General features: G+C 32.4%; 1 protein-coding gene across 1 annotated transcript in view; it reads left to right on the forward strand.

Annotated features, from left to right (window-relative positions):
• LOC106459111 (aquaporin-7-like) overlaps window positions 1-21,292 on the forward strand; it is a 24,131-nt gene that overhangs the window by 1,387 nt on the left and 1,452 nt on the right. Inside the window, exons 2-6 of the mRNA XM_013918698.2 lie at window positions 11,446-11,572; window positions 12,797-12,934; window positions 15,954-16,072; window positions 18,645-18,862; window positions 20,299-20,471. Coding sequence (XP_013774152.2) covers window positions 11,446-11,572; window positions 12,797-12,934; window positions 15,954-16,072; window positions 18,645-18,862; window positions 20,299-20,471 — 775 coding nt within the window. The remainder of the gene's footprint in view (window positions 1-11,445; window positions 11,573-12,796; window positions 12,935-15,953; window positions 16,073-18,644; window positions 18,863-20,298; window positions 20,472-21,292) is intronic.

The raw sequence follows: 21,292 nt of genomic DNA on the forward strand, positions 1-21,292 counted from the left end.
AAAATAAAAAGAATGTTTTACCCCTTAAAGGCATTTTCTTTGCAATACCATCTCGTATAGCAGCTGTGTGATCACCTGTGTCTGCTATGAAGGTTAACAACGAGCAGATATGTACCTATATATATATATATATATATATGAAAGTTAGTCCCAATACTTAGGCTTCGGAACAGAATGTGGGCAGGACTTCCTTCTCCAATACAAAGGGGAAGCATCCACTTCGGCCCTTTAAAATTTCGATATATTTCCGATTTTCTTAACTTGAATTGAGTGATTTGTTCAAAATAATGATTTATTATAAAGAGGCAAAAATTCTAAAATGCATTCAATGAGAGGAGATAAAGAGTCGAAAGAACAAGACAAAGAGATTAAGGTAAAAAAATAGAAAGTTATGTAAGGCTGCTTATTTTGACATTAATTTTACATGTTCTCATTTCCATTATATATTGTCTTCTACCACACGAAGTTAAAATTGGTACTATAAATGTAAAACGCTTTCAGGGATCATACCATCGTATTTATTCAATATCTTCTTGCTGAAGGTAAGCGTACATATGATAAGTTCCATTCACTCTCAAGTTTGGTCTCCCCCATCACACATTTTGTCTTCGACACCTATACAACAGATTCAAATAGTGGATTGTTTGTAACACAGTGAGCTATCTCTGCTCTACTCACAACGGGCATCGAAACTCGGATTCTAGCGTTTTAAGTCCGCAGACATACCGCTGTGCCTCTGGGGGGGATCAAACAGTGGACTCCATAACTCTTGTTGTTACTGATCCGTTATTACTAGCAGTTTGGTGGGGATGCTTCATTAAGAAAATGAGTAATACTGTCAAACAGAAACCCAGCGGGATTCGAACATTAACTTATGCTTGTGAAGATCGTGCTGGTACCAACTGAGCTATCAGGCTCGAATGTTTCAACATTCATTTTGTTGTTACTGAGGAAAAAATGGCATGATCCTTAAACAATGCGAAGTGGTATCTATAGTTTAAAATCGGCGCAATAGCATCTTTATAGGATGTACCGAGATTAATAAGAACTGTTGGAAGTGTAATACTGCCCTGTGTCATTGTTCTATTAAGTTCAAAGATAGTCTTTATAATCTGTAAAATAATATAATTATTGATTGTATTTTATACAAAGAAGCATCAGTAAAGTCAGAGCACTTGCCTAAATAAAATACACTAAGTTATATAGAGCAGAGAAACATCTTTTCTGACAAGAGGAAATTCTCAATAGCCGCGACACTTGAAATTAATTTAGGCAGGATTAGATTAAAATAATTTATGAGACCTTTTTTCCTTTTTTTAGCTATTTTTCTGTGCGCCAGCAATACCAAGCTTGAAACGCGCGTATATCCTATTCTATTTTATTACTTATCAGGATCTCTATCAGCCTACCCTTAAATCGAAATTATTTTAGGTAAGTTTAGAGTAAATTAATCTATGAGACCTTAGGCGGAGTCAAATACATCAATCGAAAGGGTTTCACCTCTTGTGTCGAAAACTGTAATTAGACCTCAGATCGGTCAAGAAGTAATGGAGCTATAAACTAAATAATTGTACTTGAAAAAACGAACAAACTCAGAGCCATATATGAGCCACCATGCCATAGTACAGTTAAACGGACAAGAGAAATCGGCCATTGTATACTCAGCAAAATAAACTAGTCGCTGCATGTTTTCTAGAAATAGAAGGATGTCCTGATTGTAAACGTTCTGCTGATAAAGCTTTTAAAGCTGTTTTCCTATTTTGTTTGCTACTGTTGAGGGTATTTCTTTTCTAACGCCCTGAGAAACGTATTTCGACTACTAAATGTATATTTTGGTTCCTACTGTTTGTCACTGAAGCCCTTTCTCATAGTTCAAGGTTACTGTGTTGCAATATGAAATAGGCTGAGTTTCTTAGAAATTCACATTATCGTTCCAGAAATAGAAAAAGAACGACATATTATGTCTCCATTTTTTATCATCCAGAGAACTAAAGCTTTTCAGCGACGTAGAACTGTCTAGAAATAATACACACACACATATATATATATATATATAAAGCAAGGTAGGGCCTCTTGTTTCACAGCGTTGATCCTCAACCAAAACAAAGTACAGCCACTGCAGAACAAACGTTCATAAGACACGTTTAGATCACGTATCACTTCATAACGCTTAGTGCAAGAAATTTTATGAGGTAAACATGTTACTTACTGTACAGTTGACAATGACATATTCTTAGAGCAGAATTTCTTCCAAGACAAAAATCTCATAAATCTATATCAAAATCCTGATATTGTTAACGAACTTCGATATTTCTACAGAAAGCTAACATTATAAAACGCGTTATTTATTTTGTCGGGTATAACGGTTCAATGAAAATACTCATTCTTTTAACAAAAGAATGCTTTAGTGAAGTATAATAGACATTTTTTTGTTTGCTGTGTTATACAATTTTAAAGTTGTCACTATTTAACGTGAGAGCTGTTCCACAAGACTTTGAAATGTGTGTACGTTTAAAGCACTAATGATATTTCTTCAGTAGGTGTATGTGAAAAACAAACAGCCTTAGCTATTTAAAAAAGACAGAAATCTTAAACTATTTCAGATAACACAGGCCTGCGATGGTTTTATTGTCTTGAAAGTTTTACATGTTCTGCAGCAATTCCTGTAGGCTGTATTGGGACATTATATTCATTTTTGCTTGTTTGTTTGTAATTAAGCACAAAGCTACACAATGGGTTATATGTGCTCTGTCCACCACGGGTATCGAAACCCGGATTCTAGCTTTGTAAGTCCGCAGACATACCGCTGTGCCACTGGGGGGTATATTCATTTTTCTCCATCACGTACAGATTTTTCGCAAAACGTTATAACGCAATACATAAAAGAAAGTTTTGAGACTAAAAGACGTAGATTTCACTAAAAAAATCAGGATGAATGAGGATGAATATTCGTTTGACATCAATGCGCTTCCCTTTTCTTCAGTTTGTTTGTATTTTTGTTAATAAACATAAAAAAATGTTCATTGTGGTAAACGAAATAATAATTTGATCTAAATACGAGTTTTTTTCTTCTTCCCGATTTGTAAAAAAATTCTTGCGTGATAGAAAAAAATGAATATTATTTTCGAAATCTGCGTAACTGAATTATGGGAAATCCGTTATTAAAACTATAGCAACTTTTATGAAGTTTAAATTCGCAGGCCTGTGTAATTTTAAGTTCATATCTGGATTTTTCTCATTATATACAATCTTGTAACGAAACTGAATTAACTTCGTACATCCACGCCAGATAGATGACACACAAAAATTACAAGTTGGTTTGGACAAAATATGACACATTAGACATTTAAAAATTAAAGAAAATACTGCATTTAACACACAACGATGAAGATAATCTATCTTTCAACAACACAAGTTCCTCAGAATCTGTGACACGTTACTGAAATATTTTTCTTTTTATCAACATAATCTCCACCCAATGGTTTAAAAGCAAGAGCAGTCTGGGTGCTTGAGTATTCAATTCATTTGATTCTGGTACAAATGAATTATTTGATTTGATTTAAAGATCTAAGTTTGACATGTTTTGTGACATAACATTATTAAGTTGTGTACACGATAATTCAACATTTTTCATGTTTGTTTGTTTGTAGTTAAGCACAAAGCTATAAAAGGTCTATCGGTGCTCTGCCCACCACGGGTGTCGAAAGCAGGGCGCTGAGGAAGTTCCATGGTTCGATGCTAAGGTGTGTCTTCTAGACTAAATTTTACAAAATTTTAGAACGTGTTTGGATGAAGCGCTATTCCTAATTTATTAAATAATTACATTTTAGTTTCAGCTTTGTTCTGTAGGTGATTAGTTTATAATGCACTGTAAGTGAGGATTGTAGGTTGATAAGATCGAAGGGAAATAAATAATATTGTTTAACAAGAGCAAAGAATGACTATAAAGACTTTTTTTTTAAACTTCTTGTCCCCCAGTGGCACAGCGGCATGTTTGCGGACTTAGACGCTAGAAACCTGGTTTAGATAGCGTGGTGGGCAGAGCACAGATATCCCTTTTTGTATCTTTGCGCTTAGCTACATACAAACGAAATGAAATTTTCTGTGGCTGAGATTATAAATGAACTACCTATGTATTGGTTTTAACGAATAACAATTAGTAGCTAACTAGTTTTTCTGAGATTAATTTCCAATATTTTTAAAATATTGTCTGCACTCAATGTCTTTTGTTTCATTTAATCCAGTGTTTTCGTGAAAGTTTCTCAACTTATTTGGGATTCTGTGCAGTTACATAACAAACCCTGAATCCATTGAAAAATTGTGTATTATTAAAATATCAGAACAATATAACATTTTTAATATGAAATTCATCAAGACGCTGAAAGATTCCTCTGCACTGTAGAGTATTTAAAAGCATACAAACCAGGTCGTGCAGTAAATGAAAGCATGGTACAATCATTCTGAATATTTCGCGCAGGAACTTTGGCCGGATAAACTGTAGTATTTTCTATTGTGGTCCGGATGCAGGGCCGGAACGGAACGCCATCATTTGTATATTGTCTATAGCTTTAAAAACGTTTTGAGGAAAAGGATAAGTTGGATACACTGGTATTGTCTGATAATACGAATGAATAGAGTCATGTGAATTCTACAAAATATACGACTACGTTGCTGAGTTCACATATGGATTGTATTAAATAGAACAAAATGAGCTCCATTTAGTTGAATTCTACGAGGCACAAAAGCATGTAATAATAACTTTAAATGAGATGAGGTATTTCTAGTGTATAAAAATCATAAGTATACAAATATTTATTGGTTACATTTATGATGTGTGATAGATGTAAATATAATTGAAAAAAAATGAGATGAGAACAAAATTTAATCTTTAATTTCGAAAATACGGGATAACACATTTTCTCAAAAAACAGAGAACTGGAAGATTTGAATAGTAGAAATTTACACCAGATACTTCAATGGTAGCTGTACGTTGCTGTCCTACTTTGGTAAGAACTTTCACTGATGGAAGTATCCGCCTTCTGACACGGCGGAAAGCTAAGACTTTTCACGTGCAAGTCCTTCAAGCTCTGTGACCCGACAAAGGAACATTAACTGGACCACCAGTAGAAAGCAGTCATCTACTTTTCCCCGTCGAACTGCCTATAGCACTAACCTAAAACTGAGAATGGAGAACTGCTTGAACCTGAGATACCCTGAGGCTTTCAGGTCCTAGCAGGAGCAAGTGATCTTAATTCCTACTCCAAACCCAGTAGACAGTAGGTTACACTTTGACATTTATAGACACGTGTTTTAAATATACTGGAATTATTATATACGTTCAAAGAAATACACGGGCAAAACTTAAACTTCAAAATAAATAGAATGACATAGCAGGATGTATTTGATATATATTGTTTAATTTATGCGATACTGTTATTAAACAACTCCTCCGCTAGTCATCATGGATTTAGAGCTAAACCCACCTGTAGGCGAAGGTGGAGGCTTGTTTCTTTGAGGGTAATGAAAATTTCGTGCTTTGAAGTCACGGTGGTTGAGAGGGTGAATGGTTTACTTCATTCACCAGCGTGATTAATAAACAGACTTGCTGAATCGTTTAAACTGCTATCCATTAGTCCAATGATCACCATTTAGAGTTGGTGAATAGACGAAATTATTCAAACTCAAATTTTAATACAATTAGTTTGTAATAGTTAATCAACATATTCATTTGCATTAGTAATTTATTGGTCCTACTTAAAGTTACTTTATAATTAGTCCCATGTTTAATGAGATCGCTGTCTCAGTAGGCTTCTATTAAACTGATCTGATAAACAATTGTCCAAATATAATTTGTTTATTTATTTAAACGCTAGAGAAGTTTAGCACTAGCCAAAACACAGGTTCTTCTCCCTTCAATTGTGGAATCCCTCGAAACATAATTAGGGATTTTAGCAGAAATTCTAGACTTTACTTATCAATCAGACTCCCTCTTTGTTTCACAATGACATTTATGTAATGGGTAATTATCGAATAAGAGAAAACAATTGAAAAGACCTGGTTTCAAAGTTTAACAATTTATATACCGTGTGTTTGAGAAAAGGGCGTGACTTTCTAGAAATGAAGCCTAAGGCTTAGTTTCTCAGCCTCTTGTCCTGGCCTTGCTAAATACGGAAGTAAAATTTGAACTCTGACGAACACGTGTAAAAAAGCGGCCATTCTCAACATAATAAACTGTAGTAGTCGATATGCAATTATTAGATTATATTTACCTGTTTCAATAACGTACCTCCAGTTGTCTTTATAATTAGTTTCATTGATGGTATATAATTTTCTTTTTGCTGACGTTTTTTCCTGTTGAGCATTTCACTCGAAGTTCGGAATCCTCACCAGCGAACTTTGTTTGTTTGTTTCTAATTAAGCACAAAGCTACACAATGGGCTCTGTGCTCCGCCCACCACGGGTATCGAAACTCGGATTCTAGAGTTGTAAGTCCGCAGACATACCGCTGTGCCACTGGGCCACCAGCGAACTGACGAATATTTAAAAATCATTTAGTCCGGAACTGCTTAATATGACATGGAATTTCAATGTATTTTTGCATATAGTAATGAGAACAAGAACAAACAAACAAAGAATCTCAATCATAAAGGTTAACAGTAGTTCACATCACATAAGCTCAGACTTGTCAGTAAATGTATGACTCACCTGGTGATCACTTTAAAAAATTCTATTGTTTCATTCGCCCATATATGTTCCCAATTCGACATTTTGCTTAAAGATTTTAGTTTTAGGTAAATCTATTTTTATCCTTTTGCGGGAAATGAAAAAAAGAAGAAGAATGAATGGGTAAAGAACAACCGATGCTACATATTAGGAAAACAAAACAAAATCTTTCCGTAAAACTGACGTTTAAAAATATTTGAGGCTGATTGAATATATATATATTCCAAGTTATCTCTTAAATCCAAGTATTCTTCGGAAAGTAACTTTCGATTATCGTTACAAAATCTAAGAAAATTTGGGGAATTAAAATTGATATTTAAGTGATTGCAATATTCCTTGACATTTTGCTCAGGTTCTACGTGATAATCTTAACATTTTGTGTAGATTTTACACGATATTCCTTGACATGTTGTTTAGGTGTTTAGATATCAATTGTATAAAGCAATATTCAGAATGATATATATATATTCTATGTTTTTGGTTATAATAATATTAGGCGTACGTCACCTATTTGATGATAACGGAATTCATGTGCAAGTGACAAAAGACTCATCGCGAAATCAGATATCAGCTATTTGGAACCATCACATTAGTTAATATATCTAATTGATGCGAATGATAACTGTTGTTATCGTGGAAGTATGTGTAATACTAAAGTACCTGATATATCAGTGATGATTTATAATACAAAATCATATTAGTTTTAAAAACGAGTCTCTCTTATTCTTTCTCCGTTTACATGAATGGCTTAATTATTTTCTACTCTTCACTGAAGTGGAAGGAGTCAAATTATTGTTTGCTAGAATTATTTTTATGTGTTTTTGTTTGTCGAATAATTCTGCAATCACTTGTTGGATTACCTTAGTTCCTTTCTTATAAGTGACATTACTTGATTTAAATTTGAATAAGAAAAGTTAAAAAATAACACAACAAGCAGTAATTTATCTTAAATTGCAGAACATAGTTTGTCAAGTATTTGTTAATATCAATGACTAAACAATTTGAATTAAATCATATTTTAATATTCGATGACTACTGTATCCAAAATATCAAATAGAAGAAACGCATGATCGCTTTGGTAATCTACCTATAGATAAATAATCTTTGGATAAATAGTTATTGTGTACTAAAACATGTTGTAATATGTGAAGGCTAATTAGTGCTAGAGTTAAGTGTAGTTTCATGTTACACCTAAACATTCACCTAAGTACATGCACCAGAAGAGTATTGAGTTAAGTATAGATTCGTGTTACACATAAACATTCAGCTAAGTACTTAATTGAATACTCTTCTAGTGTATGTACTTAGCTGAATGTTTATGTGTAAACGAATCTATACTTAATTGAATACTCTTCTAGTGCACGTATAGCTTCATGTTATACATAAACATTCAGCTAAGTACATACACTAGAAGAGTATTCAATTAAGTATAGATTCATGTTACACATAAACATTCAGCTAAGTACATGCATTAAAAGAGTATTGAGTTAAGTATAGATTCATGTTACACATAAACATTCAGCTAAGTACATGCACTAGAAGAATATTGAGTTAAGAATAGTTTCATGTTACACATAAACATTCAGCTAAGTTCATGCATTAGAATATTATTACAGTTGAAAGCTTTTCCAAGTTCACTTGGGAGAAAACTGTATTTTTATTATAAGAAAACAACAACAACAGGTGTTTAGAAAACACTGACATCTGAAGAATTAATAAACGTTTGTCTGCTAACTTGTGAAGCTCAATTGACGAATTATAGTATTGAGCGCAAGGTCTCCTAGGCAGCAGGTACGTGTAGCAGATAAAAAATAAATTTCAAGATGCCTTTGATCTGAAATTCACCGTGGACTATGTAAGAGGAATGAAGAAAAATAAAAACATCTGTAACTTAGAATATTTTATTGCGAATGTTAAGTATAATGCCACTTATTATTTCTTCATTTAAGGCGGTAAAAATTCTATTGAATTAGAACATATATTAAACTAAACAAACAATGTTGTGAATCCATATTCATTGGACTTTGAAACTGAGCCAAAACAACAACAATAACAAAACGATTTTAACGCTTTCAGTTTCCATTTCAATAATTGCAGCTAAAACAAGTTTACGGTGGCTGGATTTTCAGCCATGCTACAAACAGGTGTACCAAGAAAGCGTTTCATACAATAGGTCTCTTCTACTTGCTATCTAATTCATGAGAAATGATTAAATATTTAAACAAATAAGGAATTTGTTTCTGAAACAGACACTGCTATAGCTGACGTCTCATTCTCATCTATGTGTCCAACTCTAATAACAATAATTGAAAAGTGAAAGGAGTTCATGTTCCCTGAGCCGTTGCCCTACTTCCTGAAGGAGCGGTCATAAACCTACAAATGTTGTTGCAGAACAGGTTGATGTAAGAATATAGCACCTTTTTTTGTACTAATCAGTTTCACTTTCGACTTCTACTCCGTTCTTTTTTAGTTTGTGTGTGTGTGGAATCTAAATCAGACTACTGTCATAAGGAAACACAAGTCACACACAATCTTTATACAAAATCAAGCTAATGATTTCTAATGTCAAGTGCTCCTTTTCAAGCAAATTAATGAGAATATGAAACATAAATCAAATGATGGAAAGGGTAGTTAACCAATTATAATTGTAGTAAAAGGAATATATAAAACATATAAAAAATTCTAAGCTACTTTACATTGCTATTTACAAAATGAGAGCACATATTTCAAACAAATAATTACGTTCGATAAGTGACAGTAACAAAAAATGCAATGTATAATTAGGAATATCGATTTTATTGATTTTTAAGGGAATAGTAGAAAAGTCTAATGTTCTCCCAGATTGAATATTTTCAGTACAGATTAAATCATCACCACTGAAATACATGCAAAAACTTTGTGTGGCTATTTTAATAAATTATATTCATAAAATATGGCTATATGAAACTCCAAAGTAAGTGATTAAAACTCGCCGCCCCCAGTTGCACAGCAGCACTGCGGACGTATAACCGGGTTTCGATACTCGTGAAGCTTTGTGCTTAACTATAAAAAAATTAAATAAAATAAGACTTTCCGCTAGCTAGCGATGCGTTATGACAGAAATCTATCATGTTTTAGCTGCTTAAAATGTTATACTTTTATACGTAATCTAAGAAGCTTTGTAAGTGATCTTTGTAATTCTGTACTTTTCATCTTCCTATTGTTTGTTGTTTTGGACATTCATTTGAAACTACACAGCTGTCCCTAATTTTGAACTGATAGACTAGAGGGAAAGCATATAGTCAACAGCTCTTGGGCTAATCTAATCGAATAGTGTGATTTTACCCTCTCTGTTATAACGCACCCACAGCCTCAAAGTTTGGAACACGGTTTTTTGTCAACGGGACACAAACCATGGACCTTCGAATTCATAGTTAGTCACCCTAACAACCAGGCTCTATATACTTGATCTTATTGGATATTTGTAGTTTTTGTAAGTTTTTAAAATATCGTCGTGTGTGTCAACTTTAAAAATACAGTGAATTTTGTACTAAAAGTCTCATGTTGGATACTTATATATAAAAAGGAATAATGATATTTATGGCGTATTTTTAGTTATTTTAGAAAATAAATTGTATTCACAAAAAACATTGTGGGCACTTTTATTACTTGCACTTACATTACATAATTTAAGTGATTTGTGTTAAAAACTAACATTTGGATAAAAGGTAGTAACGTAACTTGTGGCCTCCCAGTGGCGCAGCGGTATGTTTGCGGACTTACAACGCTAGAATCCGGGTTTCGATACCCATGGTGCTCAGAGCGCAGATAGCCCATTGTGTAGCTTTGTGCTTAATTACAAACAAAGAAACGTAACTTGTGTTTATTTAGTTGTTTATATTAAACTTTTTTAGCAGAGAAAACACATTATTATGTATAAAACAGTTATAAATAGTGTTTTAGGAACACAAATTAATTCTATAAAATGTTATAAATTTTGAAAGCATTTCAAACTGTGACGTATTTATATAAGCTATCTAGCATAATGGTATGTTGTAGTAATGTTTTTGTGGGTGCTATGGTATGGGATTTTAGGTACACAAATTAATTCAATAGCAATATTATAATTTTTGAAAGCATTTCAAATTGTGATGTATTTTGGTAAGCTATAGAGCACAATGGTATATTGTAGTAACATTTTTTGTGGGTGGTATGGTAAAGACTGAAGTGTAGAACTTGCTCAGAAACTACCACGTAAAATAACTGTCCTTAGCGCGTGGAATATTATAAAATTTATTTTTAATTTTTTTCTACACAGGAAACGAATCTCCATTACCTTGGGAGTTATATAATTACCTAACAAAAATTAACAATATCCTATATCTGTTTCTTAGCAACTGATGTGCGAACAATACACATATTAGCCTATAAAACTCTAACACACACACACATACATACTATTATTCAGTACTATGTTTGCTGACTCTTGTTATCTGTCCCTATTCTCGATTTGACTGCTTTCACCTTTAGGCTTAGTAATATACTCAGTGAACCGAAACTGATGATTTCAATGTACTTGTGACCTACACACGACAGACTTTGACGTAAAACGTTCTCAAACATTTGAATCAGGTCACAAAATGGAGGTGTTGCATCAGTTAAATCAAGCGAATGATTTAATTTTTTTTGTTTTTTCACTTATTAAAATAACAATATGTATAATATTTATTTTTATATTTGCAGCTATTTGGAGACTCTATACTGGCTGTAGCTGTTCTAGGCAAAATTGGATCAATTGGCGCAGTGGCTGTGCCTCTTGGATGGGGATTAGGTTTAATGATTGGTATCGCCGTGTCGGGAGGAGTATCTGGTAAGTAATAAGGCTTGGAAGACTAAAATACGCAACGAATAGATGGAGTAAGTTGTAACAATTATCCAGTATTATTTAATACGCTGTGGGGTTTCCAACTACGTGTAAGCGCTATATGAAATCGAAGAGAACACGTTTATTATTATATATATGTATACAATTATTTTTACATTGCAAACACGGTACGTCCAGACTTTTATATATAAATATTAGAACTAACTCTATACATTCTATTAGTTCATTCTGTAGTGGTATCATAACTGTGATACCAGTGATATAATCACAATCATGTCATAACATGTCAAATACCTTAATACTAAACGCTATGTATCTATAGAAACAATTTTGAAGCATTCATATAAATATCTAGCGTTACGATTGGGATTACGGCAGAAAATATCGATAATAGCGAGAGTACACAACATATGAACCAATGCATTGTAATTATTATAAGTTGTCGATTATGGCATTCCCTACTCCTGGTTAAGCCGTTGTATTAAGTTAGTTAGTTTAACTTTTGGGATAAATTCTAGTTTCTGATCTGTGTTGATAGATTGCTTTGATCAGAAGTTATTGATTATATCATAACGATTTATTTTGGATCAAGCTTGCAGTATCCACAGTTTAAAATGAGAAGCTGCTTCAACTTCAAATAAAAGGAATAATAAAATATTGGACAAGTCAAAATATAAACACAAAATGGAAAATAAAATGACACTGTAAAGAAAGTAAAAACAAAACATATTGCAATGATATTGCCGTAGGCGTATTGATCTGTTCCAACTTTCACTTATACAAGAACACTCAAAGACGATTGTTTAAATCGTGACTGAGAAACTTGAAAACAAAGTTGGAAGAAACTATCTTGTTCTTATGTCTCAATATACATATATAATATTTAGATTAAAGCTTAGTTTTATCTAACGTTTACCCTACCTATCTATGACAGTTACTAATGTTTTTAAACTTTAGCAAATACAACAAAACTATAGATCCATGAGCAAAATAGTGAAATGCACTTGTGATGTCACTAGAAATGTTCTATTAAAATTCTTCTCAAAGGATTTAACTTTTTAAAAAATATTTCTGTCCATTAAATTTAACTAAATAATCATAAAAATAACACATAAAAATCGCATATATAAAAATCACATATAAAAATCACACATAAAATCGCATATAAAAATCACACATTCAAAACTGGTGCTTACTTATTTTTTTCAGGTGGCCACCTGAACCCAGCGATTACTCTAGCCTTTGCAACAGTAGGAAAGTTCAAGTGGAGAAAGATTCCAGCTTTTATAGCCTCTCAATACCTTGGGGGTTTCGTTGCAGCAGCACTGGTGTTTTTTGTCTATGAAGGTGAGTTGTAAGATGTATTGAAACATAAGTTCTTAGGCTGTGGCCCATGTCTATGAAGGTGAGTTGTAAGATGTATTGAAACATAAGTTCTTAGGCTGTGGCCCATTTCGTTAGAAAATGTGTAATTAACATGATTTCTACGTATCATACAATGTGTAATTAACATGATTTCTACGTGTCATACAATGTGTAATTAACATGATTTCTACGTGTCATACAAAAGAAAAATGCCAGAGAAACTTAAAACATCAGTGTAAGAGCGTTCTATTCAATTTTAATAATGATACACTTCAAGATGCTGAGTTCCAGTTGATATTATTGCACATTAAGTGTAAACGTAAAGTATTCATTTATACAGTTGAAAAACGTTCTCGTCCAAAACTCTACTAAAATTCAATGCTGCCAAATTGTAAATAAAATATAATTGCATTAAAGTTGATTTTACTTTCGTTTTCTTGCATGAGAAAATAAGCACACTCACACACATATATATATATATATTAGTTTACCATTTAGTCGCTTATTACCACATGCGACAAACAAACACAATCCCATATATATATATATTAGTTTACCATGTAGTCGCTTATTACCACATGCGACAAACAAACACAATCCCATATATATATATATTAGTTTACCATTTAGTTGCTTGTTACCACAACAACAAACACATACACACACACACACATATATATTAGTTTATCATTTAGTTGCTCATTACCACATGCGACAAACAAACACACACATACATATATATTAGTTTACAATTTAGTTGCTCATTACCATGCAACAAATTGTTAGCATTTTAAAAGATACAAACGTCATGTTAGGTTCGTGGTATGGTCCTTCAGCTAATTTTTTACCTGACATGACGATCACAACAGCTGTAAGGATCAAAGTAGAGTTGTATGAGTCACGTTTACACTCGAATATTCGCATCAGAATTCTGTACGATTGCAGCATAAAAATTATATATATATATATATAGATATATATAGTGTAAATGATGAAATAATATTATGTCGAAGTTTTCCTTTGAAGTTTTAATTCGGTCTTTTTCAAATATATTAACGTAGAAACAAAACTAAAACCCAAAGCACTGTTTGTTCATGGAAAACAAATAAACAAAGCTATAATGTTCCAGGTATGCTTCGTAGCTCCTCTTCATGGTACATTTTTTTTATTAACAAATTATGGCTAAAATTTATAGCATTTGCCAGTTTTTAAACAGTTAGACAACATCAAATAACTTTGCTTTTAATAATTTCTAACATGTTAACAATTTGCTTCGTTATATAATTTGTACAAATTTAAAAAGCTTGCTAATTATTCTGGAGTTTTTATTGATGGATTGTTTTGTAAACAGAATCTACATTTCGCAGTGAATCCTATTTATTTATAATGCATGATAAAGGAGTAAATCGTTAAATAGCGCGAAATGTGTTTGTTTTGTCGGTTATTTTACATTATAGAAATTAGGATCGTACACAACGGCATTCGAGGAAACAAAAGCAATACCTCTAGGTGGGGGTTACTATGGCATGTTCTGTCGTTATCTTCTTTTCGCACACTACATTTCACACACTACAGCTGTTATTGGTTTATAATATGTCTCAATCAGCTTCTTCAGTGTGATGTTGACTTCGTCAGATAAGCCGTTTTAAATATCTAGGCCACTAAGTCATTAAAACATTGGTCTTATAACATGATATAAGAACTTTTAAAGCTTTTATTAGTTCCATTAACACGGATTTATTCACTTGTTGTTGCGATATAGGAATGTTTAAAGCAGTTTCTCACGGCAACTGTCATGATGAAACTCACGCAAGCGAACAAAATGGTGGGAACAACTAAATTTCGTGATGAAAACTACACGACTTTTTCGTATAAACAAATAAGTTTTAGACCGGAGACAAAAGCTAGATTCCTAGCTATGTAGAAACCAGTTATGTTATATCTTTAGAAAACATGATGTGAAGAAAACTAGCATAGGATATCATTGAAGGTTGCTTGTCAGAGAAAGAAACTCAAGCATTAGTTTTCTCTCTCTTTTATTAGTAAATATGTTGAAATATAATCTCACACTGTGATACAAAAGTAAGTGTTCGAGTCAATCACGTTATACAAGATCAGAAACTAGTTTTCAGTTTTCTCAGTGCTCGAGTACAGCTAACTGCATTTAGAAGTGAGTCATTGAATATCTGGCCCACTTCTTGTTTATTAAAACTTTCGCACCATATATCCACTTTGCCACTTCCATCTGAAATAACATGTGATTTTCAAGATGCTCTGTAGAATTATTAAAGTATCTGAAAACTGTTTAAACCTTGATACGTTACAAAATCCATGGTAACGTGTAGAGCAGAACCGGTATATTGCACTTAGAACGTGTACATGAATTAATATTGTTTCATTCCAGGAATGAAAGGAAAACGGCCCGGCATGGCCAGGAGGTTAGGGCGCTCAACTCGCAATCTGAGGGTCGCGGGTTCGAATCCCCGTCACACCAAACATGCTCGCCCTTTCAGTGGTGAGGACGTTATAATGTGACGGTCAATCACACTATTCGTTGGTAAAAGAGTAGCCCAAGAGTTGGCGGTGGGTGGTGATGAGTAGCTGCCTTCCCTCTAATCTTACACTGCCAAATTAGGGACGGCTAGCGCAGATAGCCCTCGTGTAGCTTTGCGCGAAATTCAAAAACAAACAATCGTTGATAAAGAGTAGCCCAAGAGTTGGCGGTGGGTGGTGATGACTAGCTGCCTTCCCTTTCACTGCTAAATTAGGGACGGCTAACGCAGATAGCCCTCGTGTAGCTTTGCGCGAAATTCAAAACAAATCTACGAAAGGAAAACTTTGACAACAAATAAAAAAACAAAGTTGTAAAATAGCATGTTTGCCAGAATGTACTCAATTCTAAGGTAGAAAGGAGCGAAATCAATAGTTTTGAAATAAACGATATCAATTGCGCATGCTCAGTGATTGACAGCGTATTCATAAAAAATCTCTGAATTTATAGGTGCATTTGAAAACTTTGATGGTGGATATCGCAGTGTAACAGGACAGAATGCTACAGCTCACATTTTCGCCACTTATCCTCAGGAATTTGTAAATACTAGAAACGGTTTGTTTGATCAGGTGAGTTGTAATTGTGATCTCGTTTAGTTTTTTCCATCTTATAAACTTATTTGCTATTTGAACAAACGCATTTACAACTAAAAACTATATTCGTAAAATGAGGAGTTATTGTTGTTGCTCCGGTTATTCATTGTCCAAAGTTCTGTATAAGTATTCTAGAGTCACTGATGATCCCAAAAAACTTCATTTATATAAAAATGTCATACCTGTGCAGTTAATAGTCTCAGTCTTGCATCATTACTATTATTTAAAAAAACAAAACGCTGCTAAGACGTTATGATACCATTTCTAATAATGAAATAATTGGTTTTACAAATAAAACAACATTTGGAACAATGAACAAGAGCTTTCGAGCTAGACACACTTTTGTATAGCTTAAACTTTGTAGGCTTAATATTATAACATTTTGTTCATTGACACCTTTAAACCCCCAGTTACTAAGCCTAATTCTGTAATGTTTTATTCATTGACGACTTTAAACCCCAAGTTAGGCCCCAAAGGCTAACATCCAAATATGCCTAAAGGTTTTTCGTTTTGTAATTGGAATTGACTGAACTAAGTGCACGAATTTTGATGAAATGTTGAGTTTAAAGATAAAATACATTTTAGACCATCAGAGGCCACGTGGTGAAAAGGTTTAACTTGTGAATGTCATGTAACGTGAGATTGAAATGAACGTAAATATATATGAGGTCACACATTAAAAAAATGATACAAAAGACTAAAGGCAGAGAGTCTTACTTTAGTTTCCTGGTTGACAGTTATTAGGCGAACGTGTTTAATATATGGAGGTTTCTGGGGCAGAAATATATAATCCTCTTTATTATCAAAAGTCAGGCAAACAACAGGAGAATACTGTTCTTCGCTTTCCATGGGACCAAAAGAGTTATACTTAGATAACTAGTTTGGCTTAGATATATATTTCATAACAACTGTCTGAATCAGTCTACATAAAAAACAAAAGCGTTTAGTGGCATTTTTCGAACTTTGAAAATAACAGAAAAACTGAAAGAAAACACATTCTAATATAGACCAACAGAGGACTAGATTGATAAATGTTTCATGAGCACAAATGTTCAGCAACAATTTTTAAATTAGCCAAGTTCGTAACTGACACATTTAAACACTACAAGAAAAAGTAAAAAGATTTTGTGGTTAGTATTTCTTTGTTGAGAAGCATGAAAACGTTAATAGGTTATAACAACTCACCACTAAACCACGCACAAGTACAGGATTGCACATAAATCCCACGCTCGATTGTTAGACTGACTAGTATAATTAGTGGTTGTCAGAGTTAGGATTTGGATTGGGTCATGCACTATAAGTTAACACGGGTTAAGTTTAGAGCTTAATAAAAATATTAAACGGGCTGGTTAGTCATTAAACTAGAGGTTAGCACTCTTCGGAAATGAGTTGATACAATATCGATCATTAAAATTATTTAGTTGTGTAAAAACAACAATAGAATAACAATATAGACTGGGAAATAGAGCATTGTTATGTGTAAAATAATCAAAATATTGTTTACTGTCTTCAATGATGATGAACTATATTGTACATTGACCATTGTTTAATAGATTTAGATATACAAATTTTATTGGAAAATAAAATCGAGTAAGCAAACAAAGCTTGATAAAGATTTAGTGTTTAATTAGAATAATAAAGATGTAGGGCATTCTGTGTGTTTGTTTGTACCCTAACTCCTCCGAGCCCATTGGGCCAATCTAAACCAAAATTTGTATGTAAACACTATGAACTATGGGGAATGTCCTAAGGGTTCAAAATTGAACTTAACCCTATTTATGTTTTGTAAAATGTATTGGTTAATTACTCCCACCCTATTGAGTCAATCTCAAACAATCTTGGCAGGTTGACGCTTTATACAGTGTTGAATATTCTAAAGGGATTCAAGGTTAAATTATGAAAGTTACTGGATTGTTTCCCAAACAACCATGCTTTTCTCATGGTCAATGAGATGTAGGGAGCTTCTGTTTCATTGGGGTTGTACTTTTCACGAACAAACTCCAATAAGTACTGATGCCCAACTATAGAGTTTGATTCAACATTGTTTCTCAGTGACATCAATAAAAAAAAAAATTATTTATTATAACCTTTACATACACACTTTTAAATATAAAACTCCCAGTCAAATAGACAGAGTAACAATGTTGCATGGATTAAGTTTTCTAAGAAATATTCTTCATGAAATGAGTTTCACTTATTACCCTAAAAATATATCTCTTAAAATTACAAGAGTTTTAAATTAATTTATTGTTAAAATCAAACTGATTCGCCTTTGTTGTACAGGTGTATTTTAAATATGGAGCTATAAGACCTGAAACACTATTTAGTATTTGTAAAAATAGATATGCGACCTGAAATACCTTGAAGCATTTTAAAATTTGAATTTTTGTTTGGATTGTCAGTGTTTGTATTGATGTTTAACACATTAAATTTGGCATGTTTACAAGCTCAAGATTGAATCCATACATACACTGATTCTTAAGTCGTTTTTTTTACAATTAAAAGCATAACTTTGGTTAATAATTAACATGTTTTCAATATTTTACAGGTTTTGGGAACTTTTTTGCTCATGATAGCAATCAGTGCTATTATCGATGACAAGAATATGAACATAGCTCAAGGCCTTCAGCCTTTGTTGATTGGACTCTCTCTCACTGCAATAATCTGTTGTTTTGGATTTAACTGCCAGGCGTCGCTAAACCCCGCTAGAGACCTTAGTCCCAGGGTATTTACGGCTATGGCTGGATGGGGTGTTGATGTTTTCAGGTAAAGATGAGAGAGGTACTCCTATATACATATATATAAGAGAGAGAGAAATGAAAACTAATATATGTCATAAATCAGGTTTAACACAAAAATATTAAATTATAGTGATAATAAAGTAAAATTATAAAAGAAGATAAATTGTGTATTTATAACTCCCATCAGAAATTTCTTTAGACAAAATGTAAACATTATCATTCACAACATTTAGCATTTATATTTCACATGTGCGACGAATTTTATTGGAGAGTTAAAAGTAAACTCCATTGAAAATGGATACTATTTCAAAAATTCCTTTTCTCTCTTTGCCCTTAACTGAAATCGATAGCACTGGTTTTCTCTGAATACCTCTGATTAAAAAGATTTGTTCAAAACTTAGTTTTGTTTTCAGATGAATATATCGAATAGGTGTTATGTTTTAGGTCCATAAGTATGCATTCAATGTAATCCATTATTTAACGATTTAAACATTTGAAATAAGCTTATATTTCAGAATATTCAAGATTATGAAAATTCAAAAATCAATTCTTATTAAGTAAAAGATATTTCATGAGAGGATTTAAGTTTTCATAACGAAAACTTTTACTTAATTTTTGTATATTGGTTAGTAGTTAGAAACTACTACTTTTACTTAATTTTTGTATATTGGTTAGTAGTTAGAAACTACTACTTTTACTTAATTTTTGTATATTTGTTATTAGTTAGAAACTCCTACTTTTACTTAATGTTTGTATATTTGTTATTAGTTAGTAACTCCTACTTTTACTTAATTTTTGTATATTTGTCAGTAGTTAGAAACTCCTACTTTTACTTAATTTTTTTATATTTGTTAGTAGTTAGAAACTCCTACTTTTACTTAATTTTTGTATATTTGTTAGTAGTTAGAAACTCCTACTTTTACTTAATTTTTGTATATTTGTTAGTAGTTAGAAACTCCTACTTTTGCTTCATTTTTGTGTATTTGTTATTAGTTAGAAACTCCTACTTTTACTTAATTTGTTAGTAGTTAGTAACTCCTTACTCCAACAAAACTTTCTACTGATAAAATATTCAAATCATGGTGGGATGAGTAACTAGAAAAGTAGAGAAAGCTTTCCTCATTAGATGTCATGATCTAATCTCAGAAAGTTGTTACATTATTTGAAGTTTGTTTTTAAAGCTGCAAATGTTAGTTTACCTCAAAATATCGTTTACTGACATTAACTATGAGGCGGAAGAAAGTTTTTTTTTAAATTCATAACATGAGCAACACTTGTTTAGCTTTACTAATGAACAGTGTTTGGAGATTTTTAAACAAATAACGGCAATACTGAACAAAAAAAATTAAGACTGTATTTATATATGTTATTAGTACTTTTTACTAATTATTTAATTTTTAAGTGTTGTATTTTTTTTATTTATTTCACTCATTTCTTTAAACATTTTAATTAAATTTCCAGCTTTCGAAATTACAACTGGTTCTGGGTACCTGTAATTGGTCCACATATTGGAGCAATTTTGGGTGTATGGATCTACAGACTCATGGTCGAACTTCATTGGCCAGTTGATAGTTACGACATAGCCAAAAACTTCAGTAATTTCAAAGGGATAACTTTAGATTCATCTAAACAAGGTGTGTAATTTTCTTAGGATAATATTGTTCAATGTTAAAATATTAACATATTACCTGAAATAATTGTAAATGATATTTAAAAAACTCCAATTGCCTGCATATATAATAATGTAAAATACACAAATAAATTATTACAAACAACTTAAGCTCAATGATAAATATAACGTCTGAACAGCCCTGGTTATTTACAAGTTTTAAAGGATAAATTTCAAAGATCTTTTAAGGAGCTATCTGGTATACGCATACATATAAATAATATGTTTTCTGAAGAGTTAAAAACTTGTCCGAAAATAGATTATTTTTATATATGTTTACACCAGAGAGTTTCTTAAAAATTGATAAAATATATATATCATATAAATATAAACAGACTAATTAGATACAAGTTATAAAATTGGTTATAGTCCTCATTAGTTTTACAACTGAGCTTGCTTAGAGCCCTCATTAGTTTTTACAACTAAGCTTGCTTAGAGCCCTCATTAATTTCTAACAGCTAAGCCTGCTTATAGTCTTCATCAATCTATGTACAATTAAGTTTACTTACAATCTTCATCAGTGTTTGAACAGCTTTGCTTGCTTATTGTCTTTATCAATGTTTGTAGAGCTATGATTATTTATAATCTTAAACATAGACAGAACACAATTAGTTAAAAGCAATCCAAATGTTTCGACCAAGCGAGCTCTGTATTCCAACTTGCATATAGAAATAAACGTCAGTAATATGACGTTAGCTTCTTTTTCTTCCTCTTAGGAAGCAAAACGATACATTGAAATACACATTTTATTTCAAAGTCCTTGTGAGGAATTACAAGTAATTCGAA

This window comes from Limulus polyphemus, unplaced genomic scaffold, assembly GCF_000517525.1.
Source record: "Limulus polyphemus unplaced genomic scaffold, Limulus_polyphemus-2.1.2 Scaffold560, whole genome shotgun sequence".
NCBI classification, from domain to species: Eukaryota; Metazoa; Arthropoda; class Merostomata; order Xiphosura; family Limulidae; genus Limulus; species Limulus polyphemus.